Source organism: Hylaeus anthracinus, unplaced genomic scaffold (genome assembly GCF_026225885.1).
Source record: "Hylaeus anthracinus isolate JK02 unplaced genomic scaffold, UHH_iyHylAnth1.0_haploid 11997, whole genome shotgun sequence".
NCBI lineage: Eukaryota > Metazoa > Arthropoda > Insecta > Hymenoptera > Colletidae > Hylaeus > Hylaeus anthracinus.
This window is the reverse complement of record NW_026534344.1, coordinates 7,466,701-7,491,539: the sequence shown is the minus strand read 5'-3', so window position 1 is coordinate 7,491,539 and position 24,839 is coordinate 7,466,701. Positions and strand designations below refer to the sequence as shown.

General features: G+C 39.7%; 1 protein-coding gene across 13 annotated transcripts in view; it reads right to left on the bottom strand.

Moving 5' to 3' along the window:
* The window catches only part of LOC128889700 (EGFR adapter protein-like), a 197,097-nt gene that overhangs the window by 15,338 nt on the left and 156,920 nt on the right, over positions 1-24,839 (bottom strand). The window contains exons 1-2 of one of the 13 annotated variants that reach the window (XM_054147567.1): positions 18,848-18,983; positions 17,789-18,252 (exon numbers count right to left, since the gene is read on the bottom strand). The exons of the other annotated variants lie outside the window; for them this stretch is intronic. Coding sequence (XP_054003542.1) covers positions 17,789-18,013 — 225 coding nt within the window. The 5' untranslated portion in view covers positions 18,014-18,252; positions 18,848-18,983. Of the gene's footprint in view, positions 1-17,788; positions 18,253-18,847; positions 18,984-24,839 lie in introns of those variants that run through there. 13 annotated transcript variants of the gene reach the window in all.

The following is a 24,839-nucleotide window of genomic DNA, read 5'->3' as shown; positions in this document are numbered from 1 at the left end:
ATGCGTCGTCTTTTAGGTGGCTCTCGTGCAACACACAGTCAACATCGCGCATTAATACGCACTACCGTGGCTTTTATGAGCTTTGGAAAAGAGAGCGATAGCGTTCTGCCCCTCCACCGGCAATTTCACCCTGTTTTCATCCCTAGCGCGGGTGCCTCGGCGATGCGTGTTTGCCTCACGGCCTGGCAGGCAACGGCGTCGTCGTCCGTTCGCAATCAAACTTGCGTCGACAGTGCCGTATCATTCTGAACTATGCACACGGGACAAGCATCCGCGTGTGGTCGACGCGATCCCGCGCACGACTAACCGTTGCCCGCGTGTGCGTGCCAGGACCTTTCTAAACGCAGACACGAGCCGCTGGTCTAGCCAAGGGTTGCGACGTGAGTGCTTATTACACATTCAAGGCTTGCATTTGCACTGTACCCCGCTGGAAAGCTGTACGCCATTTCCCCCCCTACCCCACCGCGGCCATCGTCGGTTCTACGCCACCCTGGTCACTCTTCTTCTTTCTATTCCTTCTCGTACGACTAAGGGCGTTTCGTTACATACGACATGCCACGGCCATTGCCGAGGATCCGACAAAAAGATCCACCGCCGCGCGCAACCGAGATTCTTTTCCTCGACATTTTCATTTCCTTTCACCGCTGCACCCCTCCGAGCCTGTTTTCCATCTCCGTTTGGTCCCTGACGCTTTCGCGGAGGTCAACGAAAATCTTTTATTCCTCACCGAGAGGGATTGATAGGGGGTCGTATTGCGATAAATCGATCACTTTTAGGGGTCGATGTCAGGGATTTCGGTCTAATTGAAATACCTATAGCGATGTCTGAACAGGTCGAGGGACAAGCGAACAGTTTTATGTATAGAGCTTGGGTACAAATTTTCTTCAATTCTTTTTATTAGTTCGGATAATAAAAGCTAATAATTGGAAATCTAAGGTCGACTGTTTATTTTGTTTAACGATGAAAGTTCAGCATAAAGAAGATTGTGTGATTAATAAATGTCTAGGCTACGTTAAGTGAATTGCGAACGGCTAATAGGAATATCTGACGCATAATTTATTCGAAAACAATTATAGGTACGCGTACACATGCTCGATTCAAAAATACAAAATAATTCAGTTTTAATAGGAATACAAACCATAAGAAATCATATCATATTGTATTAAAAAAAAATAATACATTCGTGCTAGAATTTAGAGCTGCGTCAATCTAATAACGCGATAATGCACCGTTCCAGTGCGTAAATATTCGCGTAAAAATAATTGTAACGCTCTTGATAATAGTGCAAATGGAATACGACGATTTATTTTAAATGTAAGCGCCTGAATGTCATTACATGTTTTAATATGAGTAAAAACTGACATACATTTCATATTTCAACATCCTCCATTTTTATGCGGACGACAACATAAATATTTCAATTTGCAACATTGAGTAAAAAAAAAATGTGCATTCAGACACAATTATTATACGTAACTCGTCAAGGGTGTTATTAGACGAGAGGTATCGATGTTTTGATTACAAGTGACGGTTGAAATCATAAATTATAACTAGCATCAGAATATATGAATTAGAAAAAGTAATACAAGCAGATATTATTATAAAATAAAAATGAACCTCACTATAAGCCTCACTATAATTTCAACATTACATTTTCAAATTGATTCATACAATTTTGTTAGAATAAAATAATTCGCCCTCGTTCATTATGATCGAGATCATAAGCTCCTTATAAAGATTAAAAGAAAATAAATCTACCACGTGGAAATTTTAAAAAATATTAATTTTATGCTGTGAGCTATCTCTTTACTACTCGTACGTCTGGTGAATAGAATGATCGAAAGAAGGGAACTATCGCGGTGAATCGTTGGCGTGGGAATAATTCTAGGTCAATTTATCCGGCTGAATACTTCACGATTAGCCTGATTTTATCTGTCAGTTTACACGATTAATGGTTGTCGAAAGGTCAGATGTCCAAGCTCGAATTACGTGAAGAGTAACGAGAGAAATGGAACAAGTTTTTGGCAACAAAGGTTATATTACTTCACGGTGGGTTACGGGTTGTGTTGAGAAAAATTTATCCCCGTTGTAGGCGGTGCAGGAACAGTTATGTTCGCCGACAAAGGAAAAGTCTCGAGATTTCCGACCAAAAAGAGATTTCACCTAGAAAAGAACGCTCCCACTCTCTGCCACGAATTCGAGGGCGATTTTCTTATGGGCGTTGACGTCGGACCCTCTTCAACGTTCTTAGATCTTGGGTTTCTTTGAGTAATCACTGGTTAACGTCGACTTCCCGTTGTTGAATTCTTCACCTAAATAGTACGAACCTAAGAGTTGCTGGTGTTCTTTTCTCCTGAGAAACTCGGTCTAGATTTAGTGGAAGTATATCATGACCAGTATCGATGTTAGCCTTCTTATTTTATAGTACAGTAGAACTTCAAATATTAAGTATTACTCGATTCTTGGACAGTGGAATTAAGAAGTAAGAGTTAAGTTTATCATATCCGTGGAGTAAAATGAGTACAATTGTTTACAATCTTTTTTCAAGTTTTTTCAATCGAAAAAACACTATTGCATGGATATGGAAAAAACAATATCACGATTATGTCACGAAATTCATTCAAAGCTTCGTCCAAAGCATTCATCCTTGGCTCGGAGGCAGCCTAATTATAACTAGCGGGCTGAATTCGACTAGCGAGTCATAGTTTGGCGACCCCAGCTACGCATCATGATCTATTTATGGTTCCGAGAAGACATGATTTAATAATGAGAGAATTATATCTAGTGTAAACTGCGCCGAGAGGTCATCGTACAGCGTAAGCCAGGATTTTCCAAGCAAACCGTGGTAACATGTTCTTTGACCAAGTGTTATTTCGTTAGAGTAAATAATAATTAAATGCAAATTTGTTAACTCCTTAAATTAAAATTCATTATTAAACGAAAATTAAATAAAAAATAATAAATTCATTTAATGACAAGCTTCATGGAAGTCTCGTTTAAAGAAATGTTACAGTTCGATTATTTTTTCATCATTAAGCTCCAGAAGCATTACAATAATTTACATGGCGTATAAGTTACGTTATCGGAACGCGATTTCTGTTTGGCTGTTTGCACATTCTGCAACGAAATGGCTCCGAGTGCAAAGGGTTAAATAGTACGAATTAAATGCACGGTGGAGGAATTGCGTTCGATTGATACGCAATTTCACGTGGACGTCTGAGCGTAAAGACGGGGGAAACGAGGATCGAAGTGGATCGAGAGGATGGCGGGCTGCCGTGGCTTTACCCCGGCGTGACGGGCCACATTCCACGCATTCCACGCGGTCACGGCCATATCTCCCATTCCTCTAGATTTCTCGTCCCACCAGCAGCCATCGGTACCATCGCCACCACCGACACCATCCTCTTCACCAGCGCCACCACCTCTCACCGTGCACTCTAGCCTACTCTTTTCATACATCACCCACGCCTGGAATATCCATATGTTATTTACCTTCCCCTCCCACTTATGAATTTTTTCTAAACAATGCAAGAGTATAACGAAATATCCGACAAAAACATTCGATTACTGCATTATCAGGTGTGTAGAAATCAATTCTGTGCCTTCATAATTGATCACTTCGTAATTAATCACAGTCTGGATTAAGTGGCAAACAATGATGTATCATCGTTGGGTATACTTCCTTTTTGTTTTCATTTTTAAATGAAGCTCTTTAATTAAATCTAACCACAATCTGCGATATGACCTAATAATATGGAACACCACATTCAGGAAGAGAGTTCTTTGCCATCGAAATCGAGTTTATCCCTATGACCAAATAAGAAATCTAAAAGCAAACGGTCTAATGATCCTAAGACTCCTTTTCTGTGTAATTTTCGAATGAACAGAAGCAATTTAAAAAAAATATCATCTTACAGGGAATAATGAGACGAAATTTTTTTATATTTACAGTTTATTTATAGGATGCTTTCTTTCGAAGATAAAAATTGAAAATTTAGAAGTTCGTTGGAAAAATTGAATTTCAGGATACAGGTGTTCTAAGTTTTTAATTTTTATCTCTGTAACTAAACGTCCTATGAATTAACTGTATATATAACAAAATTTCGTCTTATCATTCCCTATAAGCTGATATGTTTTTTAAATTGACACCTCCACACCTCTTAGAATTTCCAGCAAAAATCGTCCCGTGGTTGAAGGGTTAAGGGAGTATTCCAACGTAGATGCCGGTCTTACGCGCTATTTTTCGAATTTAATCCCATGACCCAATAGGAAACCTGAAAGCAAACGGTCTAATGATATTGCCCAGCAAGACAGAGACTCCTTTTCTGTTTAATTTTCGAATGAACAGCTCACAACGCTTTATGCTGGTCACTCTGTACACGGTGGAGGGAGATTCAGTTCACAGAGGCGTACGGATTGGGCGCCAGTTCTAGTTGAAGCCGGTTCTTTGATCAGCAATTAACACCACTCGCAGCTCTGAGCTCGATCTTCCGTATGCTCATTGGATGAACCCTCTCTCGAGACACCAGAGCGATTTTCCTCTGGTTAGTCTCCTCGCAAATCGAATGGTTCACCTGTTTCATCATCCTTCGTTGCACCTGACGGGCTTTGCAAGATATCGGTAGGTAGTTGCTTGCACACGCCAGCATAGTCTGGTCACGCTTCTGATTGATCATGTTTCCGAATGCGTTGGCCAAGAGCTGTTCAGTACAGTCAGAAGCGAAGCTTTCTGGAAAATTGCTGCCCAGAGTTCCAATTGCGATGGAGTCGGGCTTATTTCTTCGACCTTAGCCAGGGTGTTCGTGATAAGAAAGTGCCTGTGGCGAGCTTTTATATATTTATTCTGGAAACTATGCTATGCACGATTTTATACGTTTTGTTCCGTTTAATGTATGTGCACTTTATTGTCGTTCCGATTATTTGGTAAATTAACAAGATTTAAGTGTTTTGGATTTTGAAGTAAAATACTTCGCGAATCTTTAGAGAGTTTAATTTTGTAATGTTTAATTCTTTGTTGATTTTGATAATTTGGCCAAGTCAGAATTAAGCAATTTTGCTTAGCTTAAATACATAACGTATGTTCTGTTTTTGAGATGGCGCTAAAGAGAATTTTAATATCACAATGCTTAACGTACACACGTAGTTTAATAGCGAAGCGACTAGATTTTATGTCCGAAAACAATAATTAATTTTCTTGGAACAGTAAATCGAAATTCCAGTGCAATTTATTATCACTATCCGTTTGTAACGTAAACCAGTATGATTGTTCTTAGCAATTCGCTATGTCGAACGGTTAGTTAGTATTGTTGAAAGGTCAGAGCTATCGTGACAGATTATTTTAGTTGCGATCCCCTCGCGAAGCCAATGTTCAATAGGAGCGATACACGATACACGATATCGTCTATCCGATTCCGGATTCTTTTCAGAAAATCCCGTCTGGACCAAACTGCTGGCGCATCCAATCGAGATCCAATGTGCAAGATGGCGTTTCCTTACGTAACACACGGTCGCCTACATAGTAACCTATGGAACGTGTCGTCTTTGGGTTCCTTTTTTCTTGCGCTAGTTTTCCTTCGAGACTGGCAGAGGCTGTAACGCCGGCATTAGACGCTGTAGCAAGATTAGATCGGGAGACACGGTTAGGGCACGAGGATTGAGGAATCACTTTAGACTTGCGCAAGTTTCTTTCAATTTTCGTCTAGCAATCAACGTAAACGTTTTAAGGGGAATGATTTTTGCGAATAACAAACGATAGATTTAAATACTAACTTTTTAGGTTCCGTACAAACATTTATTTATGGTTTGAACGATTGTACAAATTTGTGGGGTCCAAACCATGAATACACTGATGACTGAGGAAACCAAAAAATAGTTAAGAATATTCGTATACATTATACCTACGAAGACAGATATACAGTTATTCTAAAATTGATAGTTGTTGTTGAGACATGGCTTTCAAACAGGGACTCTTTCCACTGTATTATTGTTTCTTCAAATACATGCAACTATAATTTTCGACACTTCTTCCTATCTTTATCTAAAATGCAGTATGCAATTGAGTTTTATTAAATTCAACCATTTATTTTAAATTAATAATAATTCATAGAAAGTTACATTATCGAGATAAAGATTTGTTAAAGGTTTGAATTAAAATATACACACTCCAGAAACAATATTTTAATTATGTGCGGTCATAAAATACACAATTACAAGAATATCAATGATGGTATACCTTGCTGGATATACCTTGTGCCACTCATGTGTATATAACACCGAAGCTTAGCCGCCGTTATATTTATCCTTTTATTTTCTTCGGGAAAAAGGAAAAGAATGTTTTAGTATGGCGAAATTACCCGAGTTTCCTCTACATTTGACTAATTAGCAATTAGCATTAATGCTACATGAAAGGGGAAAGAATTTTTACTGTCCCAGTTATTGTTATTGTTCAGCATAGTTTTTTGCAGAATTGTGTTGTTTTCGAGCAACGCAAAGAGCCTAAGGGTTCGTACATATATTAGACCACGTATTCGGGGGACAATGGTCCTACCACCACCTTGGCCCTTTCTAGTGGCCCCAGGCGATACCGGCAACTCAGGAACAATGGTCCCCCGTCGAAACACAAACTACAGTTTCATTAGTACTCATAACTGACGAAATTAAGCCCCTCTTTCCTGTCGCAACCGCTCCCCCTAACCCCTCCTTCTTAACGGCACTATGCGTGTCACGGGTTAATTAAATCTGACGAAAAACATTTCACGAAATTCCACATTTTCTGGTGTTTTTGTTCTGCATGCTTCCATGCAGCTTATTCTTTAATCTTGAAAATTAAAAATGCTCTTCGATGTTTCTTGTGAAACGAGCTTGAAACATTTGTATTCATTATCTTGTGTGCGATTAGATAAAATTAGAGAACGTTGACTCGTTCGGTAATTATAATTTGAAATTTGATGTATTTATGTTTAGAACGATGACCGCCAGGTTAGTACCCGTGAAAGTTTCTACGAGGCTAAAATTCAGCGGTCGCTGATTATTCTCGGAATAATGATAAAAGAAAGCTTGCCCTCGTCTCTGTCTATCAGAAACATGCGCGTAGGCTGTTATGCATCGTTCTGGTAGCCTCGTAATCAGCAGGGGCTGGCATTTGTCTTCTGAGACTATCGCTCGTAGTAGCTTCTGATGGATTATTAATAGTAAACACAGAGTAAATATAGCCAGATTATTGACAGTTAATGGATGGAGTAATTTATTGGTGGGGAATCGGCGAAGATAGAGGTAAACCGAAGACCTGCAATCATTTCGTCCACGTAAAACGAACAGTCACCTTGTATCGCCGATGGGTAAGTTCTACTTGGTGTTTTATTGTTTTCTTGTTGATAGGAAAAGTCGATCGTGTTGGTAGCATGGAATTGTGGTACCACCAGAAGGATCCAATATACATATAATTCAATAAAATATTTTGATATTAAAAAAGAAAATGATTGTTTTGCATGAACAGAGAAACGAAATTATTTTCCGAACAATCCAATCAATCCACTTTTATCCAAACACGATGAACTATGTTCAGATATAGTCTGATACAGTGTTTGAAACAAATTCGTTCAAAAGAATAAATAGTCCAATTAATTGGTCGCCTAAAACGGCCACTCAGACGTTCAAAGAAATTCGTTGCTGACGTTCTGATTCAATAATAACATAGGGGTCCACTCGTATATGGGTATCATGAATCTTTATAATGCCATAATGCCTTGTAATGCTAAATGTCAGTTGCAAAGGACCGATTTTCACCACGTTCTGTGAGAGTCTGTTGACGAAACATCTTGTCTGGTGGATAATGAGAAGAAGCCAGGAGTTGTATTAGCTAGAAATCATGCGGGCATTCGTGAAGACTCTTCCAAGCAATGGGAGACAAATTTGCATAATAACCATAAGCGGTCAGATGAAAGCCCTCACGTGTCGGAAACTGAATCAGGACATCGAGGAAGGCATGAATTTATTAATTATTTGTTGATTTTTATTGTTTATAGTTACGTTAGTTTATTGATTTTCAAATATTGGTGAAAGGAAAGTGACTTTTCCGAAATGTCTACTAAAATTTTTTAATTATTTTACGAATAGCAAAAACATACAGAAAAAATGTTATCAGTGAAAATAAACTGTGCAATCTTGTTTTGTTGGCCGTCGACTATAGATAAGCCAAGATAAGCCACGATGGATTTACTTGAAATATTATTAACGATTTTGCAAACATGTAAGAGTGAAAACTGATATTTGAACTTTATTTACAAACGTATAAGTAAGAATATTTGTGTGTATATTTCTATGTATGCCAAGCTGTTTTTATCAAGTAGCATAATATAGTAATATCAATTTCCATGTTATCGATGCTTTTGAGTCTATAAAGAAATTTTAAATAAAACCTATATTTTTCTTCCTAAAATGCTTCAACGTCTAAATAGACGTAATCATATATTTCAATAAAAACGAGTTTTTAAATTTAACAAACCTAAGCTAAGTAAACGCTCTTTACATTTTCCCCTGGCAATTGAACTGAACTTCAAAAATCATAAATTGTGCTATCCTATCTTCTCGCGTCGTAAACAGCCTTTATAGGCTACCGTAACATTCGTTTTATGATTTTTATTCGAGCCTAATCGGGGACTTCCCGTGGAATGATATTATTAGAACAGAAAAATATCAATCGTATCGGGGCTAACAACGTGCGACGGGAAAAGGAAGAAATTGTGTGTGGCCGTGAATGTCAGTATGAATAATTGTTATTACCCAGAGAGGAGTGAAACCACGAGACAAAACCGGAAGTGCACTCGAGTAAAGTGGATAAGCGTAATGGTGCGTTGCGCATACAGAGGGAACACGCACTGGCGTTGTCAAAGGGAGTGCGTACACCGTATAAATTCTAGAAGGGAGGAAAGAACTGTGGCAGAACAGCGAAAAACACGGGAAGAAAATTCCATCTTACCCAACTTAGCTTTCTGGAAACGGCCATCGTTGCGAAAAGCGTTATTCTTATCTGTTTGGTTTCACAGAATTTCCTACTAAGACATCGAGCTGTTTAAAACAGGTGTTGATTCGAATAGATTGGTAATTATTCTTCTGAATAACTTTCTATAGTGTTGGTTAAAAGAAAAGTAACAAAGTTGAAATACTTTTTAAAGTATTTTACAATTATGTTTGTCGTTCGTTGAAAATGTTCAGACATTTCAAAATATTTGACCAATATTTTTCCAATGTTTAATACTTTTTATGAACAAAGCAATTTGAAAAACTCAATGCACGTGATTACAATAATTCTTCTTAGAAAAGTCACAATTTTCCATAACCACAATATCAGATAAAGTAATGTCGTACGCTTGATAATAAAACAGTTAAATTTCTTCCCCTGTCACTTTCCTTTATTATCAACCATACGAGGGACATACTTGTGTCGTGTTTGCGACTACATTGTAGCGTGTACATATTGTATTTTACAAGAAGAGCGGTAACATCTTTGAATACCTTGTAAAATTGAAACTCCTCACGCTACGAGCTAAAACGCCCCATTACCATACCATAAGTTTGTTATGTATGCGCTTGAAATCTTTTGTTAAGTGCCGACACGATGGTTACCGCGGAATGGCAAACTTAAACCGCCGGAAGGTTGCAGTGTACACGTGGAATGTCTTCATACAAGAAACGTATAAGGATATTACGAGGATCTGAAGTCACTTGATGCCTCGCCTAAGGGTCCACTCCGCCTAACATTTTACCCCACAAAGAAACACTGTATTTTTGTTTCCAGGACAAGTCTGGTTTACTGTTTCTCTTCTCCTTTTCCAGACAAGCAATCACTAAATACAAAAATTACGCTAGAACCTCCATTACTCAAACTAATAGGAAGATACGAGTGGTTGGGTAAGAGAATGCTTTGCTGATAGAACACTTCTATTTCTAACATCGACCATTCTCTGTTTAATAATGTTCAAATAACTGGACAGACTTACAGACGAAGACACCTTCATGAAAAATAAGTATGATTTCAAATATTCGAATTAATTGTGTTCTCACTGTTTTATACTAAATTTAATTAGAATGTCTTCTTGTATTAATTATTTATATAGTCAATATCATTGAACACAAACAAAGCTGGCTTTAGTTATTACCAGACAATATTAAAAATATTTAATTTATAGTAAAATATTTAAACTGCTTACATAATGAACACTCAATAATTATTTTTTCATTCGTAACTAAATTCCAACTTCGTTCTCATTCGCGTGCATATTCCAACAGCTACAGGAACATGTGTAATTAATGGAACATACGTTACAATGATAAAGTGCACTTTATACCACTGATTTAATAATATTACACAGAATCACACCCCAACATAGTATTTAATAAGCATTTCATTTTCTTTGTAATAAGTGTTTGCCGAGCGTGGGAGTTGCAAGAAAGGCTTCAATTAGGGACACCACTCACATCGGTCGCAACAAGTAGCAAAGTAATGTTTGAAAATGTTCTCCGCTCGAAAGAAGCAAAGTGGATAAACGTAGTGGCGTAATGTGCACGCAGAGGGTGGCGTGTGCTGCATTTAAACATACTGTTTACACATCGTGGAAATCCCGAGTGGACAGTAGCCACGGCCGTCGTCGTGTCGTCCTCGAGAATTTTCAAAACTTGAAACCTTCTTGCGTCTCGTATTTCTACAGCCACCAAAGTGTGTAAAAATAAAAATACATAAAGATCAGGAGTCACGTAGCGTGCAACTAGACCATCGTTTCTCAGCCTTTTTCGGTCCAACGCCCCTTTACCAAATCTTTCTCGGCCCAACGCCCCCATCACACTGCGTACACACCGACACCCCTTTGTTGTGCTCTTAAAGAAGATAAGATGATAGTCAACGAAAATCGATCGTTTCTTTCTTATATTTGTTTGAAAGTGTAATTTCTTTTAGCCTTCCATAGTGACATTCAAATTCACTCAGGATTGGATATTTGTTGGGCAGTTGTATTCTTCAAATTTAATTTCAAATGTTCAAATTGATATTAGTTTCGGAAATGATAATGTTCGGAGAACCGTGGAAGGGGATGGAGCATATATATTCCATATGTTTTTCATGATAGGGTAGATACGTATTATTCAAAGGAATTGTTGAAACATATACAGTCAATCCCATAAGTATTCGTACCCTCTATGTATATTGAAGTAGTTTGCCTAAATTAAATGATAGTCTTGATGTTTCCAAACAAATGTTTCATTATGGATATGTACATGCACAGGCTTTACACACGTATATATTTCATACAAAAATTTATTTGGAGGCATCAAACTTGACATTTAATTTAGACTTTCTTCAATATGTATAGAGTACGAATACTTAATATATTCTTACTTAATAAATTTCAATAGTTGTCTATTATAGTTAAATTACAACACGTTCATTGGTCAAGTGTCACCCAATCAAAGGTAGCATTCAATATTTCCGCGCCGCGCTATACTCTCCCCCCCCTTCCTCCCCCCATTATTATCACCTTCCCTTGTAGAAATGCTCCGTCCCTATATTCCTAGGTCCACGACAACGACTGCGTAACTTATCGCTCCTATAGGAACGTCCAATGGATCCAGGGACCGAAACGAAGGTCAGGATACCTGTGTGCCGGGGCGCCAATTATATTCTCATGGGTTTCTCGTACTTGGGCGAGAAGCTTCCAAGCAGAGGAAAATACCACAAAAAGGTGCTTTCAGTTCTACAACAAAACGAGAAAGGGAGAATGAGCGAGTGAGTTCGAGTGGCACGACGAATCCACGACGAAGCCATTACTACGTTCTTTGCCGGGGAAGTAATGTGTTATTGAGGAGCTACCAGGTGTAACTTATGCCTGCACCAAGGCTCGAGAGTTCATATTGTACCTGGGGCTCCTATGAAGTGCCCCGACAATAATGGGCCACCCTTTGTGCATGATGCTCTATTGATGTCGAGAGGAATTCCGTAACGTCTGCGACCTGGAAGCGGGCTCGGTCTCTCCCTCTCTGTGCTCCTCGTTTCTTTCGCTCTATCTCCCTCGATCCCTCTGGCTCACCTGGGGTATCTGGTTCTTTTCTTAACCTGAAATATCTACGTTTCGACTGCGGTCCACGTTGAGGACGAAAACGAGTATCGTATACGGGCCGCATGCTATTGTCGTGGCACAAGAGCCGAGTTACCTAGACCCACCTGGATCTTTCAAGACTGTCGACTCCATCGAGGCATCCATTAGAGGGGGCCTCGTGTGTCCCGATCGAATTCGGACTCTATTATCTAAGGGCTCGTTAAAAGACTTCGGGGTTTTGTCTGCGGACACGCTGGAGTGAGATCAATCTCGTGCTTTCCATTGTCAACGTCGGCGAGGGTGTCCAGAATGCCGTTTCAATGGGTCCCCGAGGGTTGCTTCGACAGCCACGGGAAGTCTTCACGGTGGTGGAATAACTCTTGACGACGTCATTCAAAATATCTCTTGTGTAGGCGAAACATTTGAGGACGTGTTCGATATTCTTACGAGAAAAGCACGATTGTTGAACTCGTTATCTCCGGGAATGATGTATTGGGAACGATTGTTGGGTGGCAGGGTGCAATTTGGAGATTCTAAATTAAATGATAGGTTTCATATATCCAAATAAATCTTTCATTATGAATATGTACATTAACAAACTTTACGCATGCATATACTCATAATGAAAAATTTGTTTGGTAGCATCAAACCTATCATTCAATCTAGACAAATTTCTTTAACAGACAAAGAGAGTACGAATAATTATGGGGCTGACTTTTCAAATAAATATTTATTCAAATGATCAAAAGAATAACCTAATATTTTGACTTTTTGTTCACTACTGAATACATAGCAGAATTTGAATGATTGAAATATTAATATTTTGGGGAAGTTTGAAATTATTTCCATGTCTACAGAACAATGCAAAATTTACGACAACGGAAACGGTTGATTCGAAAGCTAAAGATAACAGAGCCCGATGCAAGCGGCCCGCGGGCATTGATGTTTCTTTCATAGCAAAATATGCGAGGGCGAAGCGTCGTTATCCGTTCGTCTTATTAGAATATTCTGCAACGCTCGTCCCACTCGAACACGTTGGGCAACGAGAAGACGGAGAAGGAGCCAGTCGTTCTTCGCGAAGGATACCGATTGTACGTTCTCACGTGAACAGGAATAAGAGTATGCCGGAGTTTCATTTGCTATCACTCTCGGTTAATCTCAGGGTGAAGAGGCGATCCAACTTATGGAGACCTACTAACATTTCATCGAATCGTGATAGTTGCGTAATTGCTGGGACGGGGTAAGATGAGATCAGAATTGTAAGAACTTTTACCGATACACTGTGGAGATCGTACCAAATTATCTTTTAGAGAAACGTTGGACGAATTGGATTATTTTTAATAACTTTTGAAATTGCAATACTAGGTGTATTTACTCAGCCTGAGTTCGAAACATCAAAGTCATCATTTAATTTAGACAAATTTCTTTAATAGACAAAGGGGGTACGAATACTCACGAGACTGACATTATGTTATTAGTGTCAAAATATATAGCAGGAAAAAGACAGTAGCCATACATAGAAATTATGCGTTTTATTAAATCACAGTAACAGTTATACAAGAATTATATAACTCTGCAGAATTAACCATTTACTTTTTAGTTTGTGTATTAATTAATTCATGGAGGCTCGTACAAATAAGAAAATAATTTTCACGAGCATTTTACTTCGAAGGCAATGTAAATATATTTCTAGAATTAAATCGATGCATTTCTAATAAATTTCTTTGTGTTCTATCATCGATAACAATGTCCAATAAATAAGTTTTTTTTCTTTTTTTTTTTTAAAAAAGATGGTCCCTTTCCGATTATGTCCGTGAGTTGTGTCCCAGTCTATTCGTAACTTCTGGTAAGGTCATGGTTCAAGTGGCGGCAATTAACGTACTCTGTTTTCTCGGCTAACCTTTTAATCTCTCCGCTACGCTGGGTTTATCTAAATTGTGCTAGTCGGTAGTGTGGGAATGGTGTACACGAAGTGTCACGGGGAGGAAATAGAGCGAACGCATCGCGATAAATGCGTCTGGGCTGAGCATGACTTTAAAGGGCGGAGCTAAAAAAGGATTGAAGACGATTTACATGAACGGTAGCGATAAGTGCCTTAACAGCACCACTCCCCGCTATTTATTTATTTTATCTATTTTTATGCCCGCGCATGGGAACGTTCGTTGATCGAACTTATGCCAGAGCCGTCGAAAAGTGAACTACGTTAACCTTCTATCAGCCAGCTCGGTGTTTTTTGACGCAAGATAAATTTCATGTTCAAAGTAGGGACTTGATAACACCAAGTTGCGTATTTTTAGTCAGAAAGGTTTCGAAGGGTACTCCTGAGTTTTTCAAATTTTTGTAAACATATTATAGGAAGAAAACTGGCCAATGTTCTATTCTCCTTTTAACCCGCTTTTAGCTAGCTATGTCTACTTTGACACAAACTAAATTTCATGTTCAAAGTAGGTCCTTGACAACACTAAGTTGTAAATTTAAATAGATTTTGAAGTGTAACTCTGAGATTTTTCAAAATTTATTGAACGTAACATGGCACAAAGAACGGAACATAATTTTATTGTACATACAGTTTATACGAAATATTAAAATATTGCTCTCACATTATGTTAATTCTGACGACGAGTTGAAACGAAAATAAAAATAGTTTCTTCAAACCTGAGGGCATATTAATTTTATCATCATTTATAAACGGAGCATTAATCGAATAAACAGTTTCAAACGGTCTTCTAATGTGTCTTACTTTGCCTCATTATACTTTAACCAAATAGTCAATACTTTTGGGAATTAAACTCGCGAGCTACTCCGACTTTGGTTCCCGAATTTCGTCGCGTTTCCAAGCACCACCGGAGTCTCTCGATCACGAAGAACTCTCATAAGTGTGTGCTTGAAGAGCACGAAGGAGACTGCTGAAATATCAGTATGTATTATGCAGGTAGTCTATCGGTAAAGAAGCACGAGGCAGCAAGCATAGGCATCCGATGCCATGAGCAGCTATAAGTACTTACGGACCTGAGGAATGTGCCCGTCCGATCCCACGGCTTATCCCCTCCTTGCTCTTTCTCTTTTCTCTCTCACTTTCTCTTTCTCTCTCTCGTCTGTCCTGGACGGCAATATCACTAAGGTTAGGCTGCTCGAAGGCTCCTGTGCGGATTTGAATAATCGAGGACTCTTCAGGATCGGCGGATCCGACGTTCTATTTGCGGCTAAGTCGATCTTTCTAATTGTTCCGGGTGCCAATTAAATCGGTAAAGTGGCCAACACCGTTCGATATTATTTCAGGTAAAATTAATTCAGGTCCGAAAGGGTTAACCCGCAGGGTCTGTAGCTACGTTTGATTATAGCTACAGTGTGAGCTCAGCGATCCCGATGTACCCTACCTAGAGGGAGTTTAATGGACTCCGACAGACTTGTTAAGGAATTTAATGTTAGAACTTAGGAAATCATGTGTTCGAAGTCCAGTTGTCCATTTATCTATATTTGCCCTGATTCGTCAAAGACAGTTCCGACGATAGCCAGACTTCTTCAAATGTGCACATTTAATCATCTTAGATACTCCAATCAAATTGGCTGACCAGGAAAAACACCTTACGTGCTTTCCAATTCAAAGTTCAAGTCTCAGCTTCCAGAAATCTTCAACTCAGCTAGTAACTAAGGTCCCGGTCATCTTCATCCTCCTCAAATAGTTGAAATATAAAACCCTGTGTTTCTCTATATTTTTATCATGGTGTTCGGGATTTCCCAGCTGTCTAAAATCTTTTTAGTCGTTTTATTATCTATCAGAATGCAACAATATTTAGTATGTAGTCCCTTAATGTCTTAACGCAATTCCAATCTTTTGTCATCGACGAATATGCTCGAACAAGGGTACAACTGCGTAATTATATATTTCACTGATAAAAGCACTTTACGTCTAAAGTGTTCATAGCGTTAGAGATTAGCTGTTAGACACTTTCTGCTGCGCCTCTTTAAGGTAACTTTAATCTGTCCCTTTCGGATGCATTTCAAGCAGATAGGAGAGTTTCTTAGTATGCCACGGAATCTTTTTTCCTGCAAGAAATTCCTTCGCCAGTTTAGATACAATATTTATTTCTTCGACTTTCTTGGAATTCCAACTTCTTCCACGGGGTTCTCGTTGCATCGTACGTCTTGAAAGCGATCCGTGGCTCTCCAGATTTTCTTGTGCCTTTTTCACCGTAACCATGTTTGGATTAACCAGTTCGTTTAAGATTTACTAGGATAGCGGATCTATTTAACACGTCAACCGGTCGAACAGGTAGAAAACAGCACGAGAAGTGACAGGTTGTTGTTTCTATGCGCTTTCCGTTGGATACGTGGCGATCATTGCGCGATATTTCTTCCGTTAAAATTCCACGTTGTTTGTTGAAATTGTCTCTTGAATATCAATTCATAAAATATTTGTGCATATCGTGCTTATTTAGACTTTACAGAGTGAATGATGTTGATTAGAAAATTGTGTACTTTAAGCACCCTTTAGGAATTGGGTGAATTAATTAAATTACGACTGCAAAATTTTCTTAAGTTTATAAATATCTAGATATAGAAATTGATATAAGGCAATTACATTTCTACAAGGGCCCTGTAGAACTTAACCATCTTCCTATTTAATGTTACTGTTTTTACTTATACTATTTTTCTGAAACATTTACAATAAAAATTGTATACTTTTACAACAACACAGTTAATAAATTCCAACAGGTAGATATTTGAATAAAAAAGCCTGTAAATAAACTGCTGGTAGATAAAGTGTTGGAACAAAAACGTCAAAACTTGTCGATAAACATTAATTTGCGTGTTTCTTCTCGGCGAAATGACAGGGACTCGCTCTCGTGAAGCCCTACCTGCCATATGCACCGGCAGTGTTTGGAGTCGTATTACTGCAACTTAATAGCGATTGGTTAATATATATCGCAAGGTGTTCTCAGTGACTCTCAGAAGCGCGCAGAACGAGCGACGACAGCTTTGCGAAAGAAAGGGTAGATAAAAAAGGAGATAAATCTGACGTTACGAAACCTTAGGGCTATCTTAATGACGCAACCAGCGTTTGCTCTCGTGAAAACTGTCTGTCCTACTTGCTTCTTTTATCAAAAAGTAAATATTTGAAAAATATTTATATTTATATTCAACCCTGTATTACGAAACCTGCAGATTTTTCTATTTATTCTATACTTTGAGTAAATTTTATTTATACGATAGAGAGTTAAACTCGTGCTTGTTTCAGATTCGATTTTGTATCTTTATTAAATCATAGTAATATTTATAGAAACGTTTAATAGCCTTTGCATACGCGACCATCTATTATTTATGTTTGAGAATAATGCTCAGTTGTTTAAGTAATTAGAAAATAATTTCATGTTTGGAAGATAAAATCCAATTCATGGACCAGCTAGTTAAACTGCTGCTTCTTTCAAATAGAGCAAATATAGACCACTATTTCAGCCAAACATGTACAGCACAGTGATCAAAAAGTACATGCTCTAAAACATCTAGCTTCCCACGCCGTTTAATCGAAGATAGAATCAATAAAACAACTTTCTCTTCGTCCACGATTATCTAATCACCGCGATTAAGATTCGACGAAATGAATAAGTCCTAACGTCATCGACGTTTCTTAGCGCGGCGCCAGGTGTTTGACGCTACCGCTGAATATTCCGTCAGGTGAGAAAGACGTAAAAAAAACTTACTTTGAGTTTCTGAGTGTGACCACATCGACAACAGCAGTACGACATGTAGTCGGGCAACGCTGGCATAAACTTCAGCTGTTCTTGTTGCTGCGAGTACTCGTCTACAAGTTTGCGATACTGCACCCTGAAGATGGGCCTCGTCGTGCTCTGCGAGGCTTTACCAAGGCGTCCCATAATCGCAGAGAATGCGGCCAGGGTTTTGCGCCTGCGTGTGAACCTCCTCATGCCACGGCGACCGTTGCACCTCTTCGTCTTCCAACTCGATTCGAAGCGCACGGCTCGTGGCTTTCGCCGAATTTTCGAAATTTTTTCGACACGCCGGAAACCCTGGTTTCAGTTACACAACGGACGCGTCTTTGTTCCACCGATCATTGTTCCAGTTGGACGCGTTACATGGTTCGCTGACGGCTCGAAAAACGAGCATGGATCCGTCATGGCGCACCGTTCGCGTATGTTTATAATCCCTTTTAAAAAAGAAATCGTTAAGTGGGTACTTTTCTTTTTGGAGCAGTTCCGAGATAATTCTTTTTATTTCAATGCGGTCAAAGTACTCGACGTAAACTTTTGTTGACAGATCTATTTACACTTAGATATACAGAGTGGGCAAAGTAAAGGTGATAAGTCGTAATTCCGTTATCAGTACCTCTAGAGAAAAATATCAAAGTGAAATGATGTATGGCTCAAAGAGTATTATACTTGTAGGTTCATTTTTTTGTATAAGTGCAATTGTGCATGTGCATTCGGTAGTTGCATTATTTTTATAATATTCATTAGTACTATTTATTACTTTACATTTAATTATTTGTAACTCCAGTTTAAACAAAAATATTTACTTCGAGATTTGATTTTACAGTCATATGTGCCCTTTTGGATTATGTGACTAAGGATAGATTAGCACTTGCATACTCTTTCTTTTCTAAATAAATAGTGAGTTCACCTTCGAGTGGCACGGAATTAATTATTACAACTAATAATTTTGTGGAAATATTTCAGAGACCTTAAAAGACAAAAATATTAACCGTAAAAAAAATCTATTATTCAACTCAGAAAAAAGAGTACCCTTTTAACTGTCGAAGATGGTCGAACACAGCAGTTGGACGCGATTTTTCATACTTCGTACACGTTCGTCGTTCACTTAGAATATTCCACGAAACCTATAAATCCAATTCGTTCACAATAGGCGTGCGAGCTTCCCTCTAAATCCGTCGTTGTTTCAACCGGCACCCATTTGTTCACGGCATCACCGAACACACTTTCTAATTCGTATAGTAATGGCATACCGGCTTCAATCCGGTAGCCACGCACTCAACACCGCCGTGTGGAATCTTCATTCACTTATCAGCTAGCGAACGCACATCCCGAGAAATTCACTTTGCCGAGAACTGCGACGAATCGCGTCATATCACTGGCGCCTCTCTCATTAACGAATTCCTCCAAACACACTTTCGAAGGTAAATCGACGCAGGATCACTTCAGCTCGTCTCCTTGGAAATCTCGGGAACTTGGATCACGAACGGTTAAAAATATCCCACCGAACCGCAACGTAGGCACGTTTCGATGATTGACACGCGCGTTTCTGTTACGGGTTGACGTCCCCTCGTTTACCCTTCGTGCTACGACTGCTAGGACAACAACCCCGTCAACGAGCGCTTACGTTATAATTTCTATTTTCAAACGGCGCTCGAGTTTCCTCGCTATCGCGAGCGAGATATACTCGACGACCACGATTATACCTTATTCCAGTTAACGCTTATCAGGGACGAGGTTTAAGAATTATCCAGGTCCAACACAGTCGCGGCGAGATATATTATCGTTGGCAGGTGATCATCCGTCTCCGATCCAGTGGACCGGTCCGATCGCTTTACGCGTGGTACACGCACGGAAGATCGAGGGCTCCACTTCGTGGCGTACGTAGTCTTCACCGAGTGTCGTTCTGCATGCCGATCCGCGGAAACCGGTTAACGAGTTCGGAGCTGCCTTTCGCTTCGTCCTCGTCGACTGTCAACCATACTTGCGTCCACCACTGGCACGTTAAGTCCGCGGCACTTCTCTCTTCCGCTCTCTCCTTCACGGTTTTGTTTTACCTTTACAACTCGGCTGACGTGACCAGGAATCGGCTAGGATTATTCCCATTCAAGCTTCAAGCTGGCTTCGAGCGACTCCGCTAATGATAACCGTCGCATGAAATAATATTTAAGCGCATCCGCGCTCCGGAATATCCGTGTCGTCTTATCTCGGGATCAATGATCCAGACTCGAACAAGGTAAGCTCGACTTCGCTATTAGCTTTACACATTTTCCCTTCTTTTTTTTTTTGCAGCGACCGCTGCCGGATACGATTCCGTTATACCGTAACGATACCAACCGCAGCCGACCACACCGACCATGAAAACACGCTCTCAATTCGACGACATTTTCACCGCGGATGGAAACGGTGTCGGAGTCGAGAGATTCTCGCCGCGAGACACGATTTCACTGGATCTTTCACGGACACTACCGACGTACTCGATCTATCTTCGTCGATGTTATCTTCGCGGGATAACCGATCGAGCCAATTAACAACGATCGGGAGAAGGAGAAGTCTCAAAACGGGTCACGTCGCCTCGGCTAATCTCCGTTTTATGGATTGATTCACGGAGTCGACAGCGGCCTTTCGCGGGTCTGCCTTTCTACTGTCAACCGGAGATGCTCTGCCAGAAGAAATGGTGGAACCTCGCTCCAAACCCCCCACCTCTGGACGTCTCGGTTTCGGTCGTACCTGACGGAAGCCAGGTCCAGGTGGTGGTCCAATCAAGCGAGTCAAGCGGCCTAGAGCATGCTAGTCCCGCTTGGCAATGGCAATACCTCCCGGTACGTATAGAGAGAAACTGAAGTCGAAGAGGAACACGAAGCAGGGGTAGCACCGTCGCGGCCCACACGGTTCTATCCCCACCATAACCGCGAAACCGAGCGGAGCGACCGGCCGATCTCTTCTCTCCGACCGCTTTCTTGCTCCAACTGCGGCATTGAACACGTTCAACGGCAGCTGGCGAATACCAGCTGTCTCTATCCTCGTCCTACCTCGACATCTGCCCGGCTCTCCTCGCTCGGCTCTCTCGCGCCAAGAGTACACCACTCTCGAGAGAGCCGGCAACGCGCCGATCGCATGAGTTTGCGATTCGCGTTCTTTGACCTCCTGCCGGCACGATCGCGGACTCGTGTCTGACTACGGACGTTACTTTTGATGCAATCCACTTCGGTGCACGACGCGCGACGTTCCGACGTCATCGGCGAGGATCGATCGTCGCAGGGATCCACGAACAAGGATCAAGGGAACCTTCGATCGAGCGCATTTTTCGCGGCGTTCGTGTCTCCGCCGGTCGACGACTTCGACCCTCGACCGGGGTTGTTCTCGACGCTTTTTAGGAAAACGAGCCACTGTGGGTCATAATCGTAGCGTGACGAAAATTCTTTTTTAAACGGCGAGAGGTAAGTAGCTTGCGAAGTCGAATTCTTTTTTGATAAGGTACGTTTAACTTTTTACAGACGAATTAGTCTTCCAGGTCCTATGATTTTCGAGCTGTTGTAAAATAACGCTAATCGATTAATTAGGGATTCATGTTGGCGTAGTTCTCTTAAATAACATTAAATGTAATCATTAACACCATTAGGAGTCGTAATAAACAGTCAAGTGTTGGTAGGATGACCAATATGACAACGCAACCTTGTCAATTTTCGAACTTCCTAAATAGTACTCGATTATTTCGGCAAGTAGATCTTCATAAATGTAGAAGTAAAAGATTATGCTACGCCAAGTCCATTTCGTCTAAATTAAAATAACATTCTTCTGACTATTGATCAAAATTGCACCCTTAAGCTTCCTATTCAATTTTAGTAAATCGACTTCACTTACTGAAACATTACTTCGGTAATAGAAATCTGCTCGATTTTTATCGTGCTACGAACTATATCCACTGCTTCAAAGTTTAGGTCGTAAAGTGGGTGGAAGAAATTTATTCGAGGGGATCGACTCGTTTCGAGACGATCCGATAGTAATTGTCGCGATGGCTGGAAGCAGTGGCGAGTACCGTTGGATAGGTGGATTCCGTAGCCACGACTCGAAAGAGGCTAATCGTGCGTGGAGGAGTACCTAGTACTAGTATTAATATTCTGAATGCGCTTATGACTCGGCGGAATGAATGCGCTTGCGAGCGCGCGTACCGGTGGATCAAAGGTCGATAGCATTTTATGTGTTTGACGGCGGAACCAAATTTGATGGATTAGATTGTTCCGAGAAGAATTTTATTTCATGAAACGTCTGTCGACGGGGTGTGAAATGGGTGATTGCTACGGAGAGTTATTTTATGTAGCCAATTGTTCGACGCTTTATCGCGCGTTTTACGATTCAGGCATATTGTTCCATTGGGTTGTTGTGCACTGTTGACTCGGTCATGCATAAGATCAACTTTCTTTTACGATAATACTGTAGGAAATATTTTGGATTTGTTGAGTAATTATGCAGAATGCAAGAGTATCCCAACTAACAACTGCATGTTTTATGATCGTTATGCTGTTGCATTAGAGCATACACATATGCAAAATCATCTTTTCGATATTCGTATATTAGGATTGAATCGGATTTTTTTTTATCAGTGATTTACAGTCTCGTGAAGCATCTTGTAGAATTATTAGCAACTCAATGGGAAGTTATTTGGTCATCAGTTATAATTTATGGAGGAGGTTGGTTTCTTTCGAAAAGTTTAGTAGTCGGAATACATTGTCTGTAACAGAATGTTTTATCGTTGTCGTATATTAAACATGTATAAAGATAATTTATTAGCATGTATCTGAATTGACATATGCCAATGTTGATGGTGATGGCTGTAACTAGTATAACGATGGCAGTAACGACGACGATGGTTACGTGTGACGATGACAGTGACGATATTGATTATATTTGCATGTATCTTGCCCTTCCGCATCTTTCCTACAAATTTATATACAATCTGCATACAAGTGTATAATTGCAAATAGAATATGGTACCGTTAACGAAATAACCTCTAGGACGGCTCTAGCGAATCCTTTTTCTCATACGAACTCGCAGCAAAGGATGAGGATGTTACTTTTTGTCACATCGCCGTCTTCGTCTTTTTCGTTGTGTGCAACGGCGGGGATGCCCATGGTAGGGTTAATAAAAAGTTACAAAAAGGTTCGAGGCTGCATACCTTACATAGTCGCACGCCTCCACGCGACTCGTGTCCTGCAAACCGTCCGCGGTGCTCTGTTCTGTTCATCCTAACGGTTCCGCCGGTTGGGACGCCTTACACCATGCACTTTGAACCTCGCTCTCAAATCTTTATTTAGCCAGAACCCTCGAGGGGTTTCGGTGTGTTTAATGCCACCTTTGATGTCGCGGACAAGTTGACTTACGCGTGGCCAAAGGTGCTGGTAATTGTCGGCAGCAAGAACGAAAAAAGAAATTTGATTCATCTCTTTCGGTTGACAAACCTTATCTAGTAACAATCGAAGCATCGAAACACAAAAACAGGAACGGACATGAGCTTGGACTAGATTAAGAACTGGTCATTTAAAAATGATTGTCCAAGATTAAATAAAAGTAGAATTAATTCAAAGTGGAATAGAATATTTAATTATACTTCTTTATGAGAATTTGTACAAACGCAATAATACATACAACATTGACAATAATGTACGTGTTATACCATTTAGAAGATAAGAAATACTTCCGTTTAAGATTCAATTCTTTTTCTGTATCTATGAAAATATGAATTTGCATTAATATCCACAGGTTAGTTTCAAGACATTAATCTATTAAACAATATTTGACAACTTATAATAAATCGCTAGTAACCATTAGTAGCTAATGTGAGTTTGAACTTGTATGTTAAAGAGGGATAACTGTTTTTAGTACTGATAATTAGAAATGTTTTAACGAGTACTTTAATTGGTCTGAGAATAAGAAATTATCTCGTGATCGCTACATTAACTTATGGCTGTTTATGATTGAACAGTTCTTCAAATAGTCCACACTGTTAATAGCAAAGGCAAGCACACTTACTCTTCTAGTAAGTATGATCGATTAATTTTTTCTTGGGTTCAATAATGCCAGTTCTTGCATAAATGACGAGGATGTAATTTGCACTTTTTGTTGTTGCACCTTCATCGATCACTCTTTGGAACGTCTTCGACTGGTAGAGCTCAAGTTGTGAAACAGTATTATATTTTATATCCTTTTTCATTCCAGTTATTAGATGAATATTTCCACCCTTAAGTCAAATACTTCTTTTTCTACATAGTTCCTTCACTTTTCTAATCTTCTAACTACGCAACAGATAATCTAATAAACTCATTTATACATTTTCAAATTTCAGGTACATATTCACTTTTTCATAATTTTTTGACACAGAAGATCTTCTTTACTACATCCAAAAAAAAATTATCCTTTATCCTCTTATTCCTTTAAACAACATTATCTCGAATTCGAACAAAATTCTCCACTTCTGTTTGACATAAAACACCAGAATATATATTTTCTATTAATATTCTACTTTAATACATAAAGGTATCGAAAGAGAAGCGAGCATGGCAATACTACTTTTACCCACTGTACCTGCAGAGTGAGGTCGCACGAAGCGAAACGAGGGTACCAACATCCAAAAGAATGGAGCGTATGTAGCCACCAACTAGATACCACTATTATCTGTACGGAGAATGCCAAGGTCAACCTCATTCCGAGGAAACAGTGGCAAGTATCGGTGTATGTACCCGCTTACTGACATCATTCTGCCTTGAAGTTACCTGCGCCAATGATTTTTCATGATTTTTTTTTTTTTTTGAGATCCATTTCTCCACGTTTCTTTGAAAACTCTGTCAGTTGTTACGTGTCGTCGGGTATTGAAGTAATAGTTACTTTGTCTGATACCACAGTGTACCATGTGGAAACACAACTATACTGTCTTTACGACAAGTTAATACCATAGAAGCGACTTTTGATCGGAGAGCTATGTCGTGATGAAAATGAAGAATCTCTTGCTTGCATACCGAAGATATT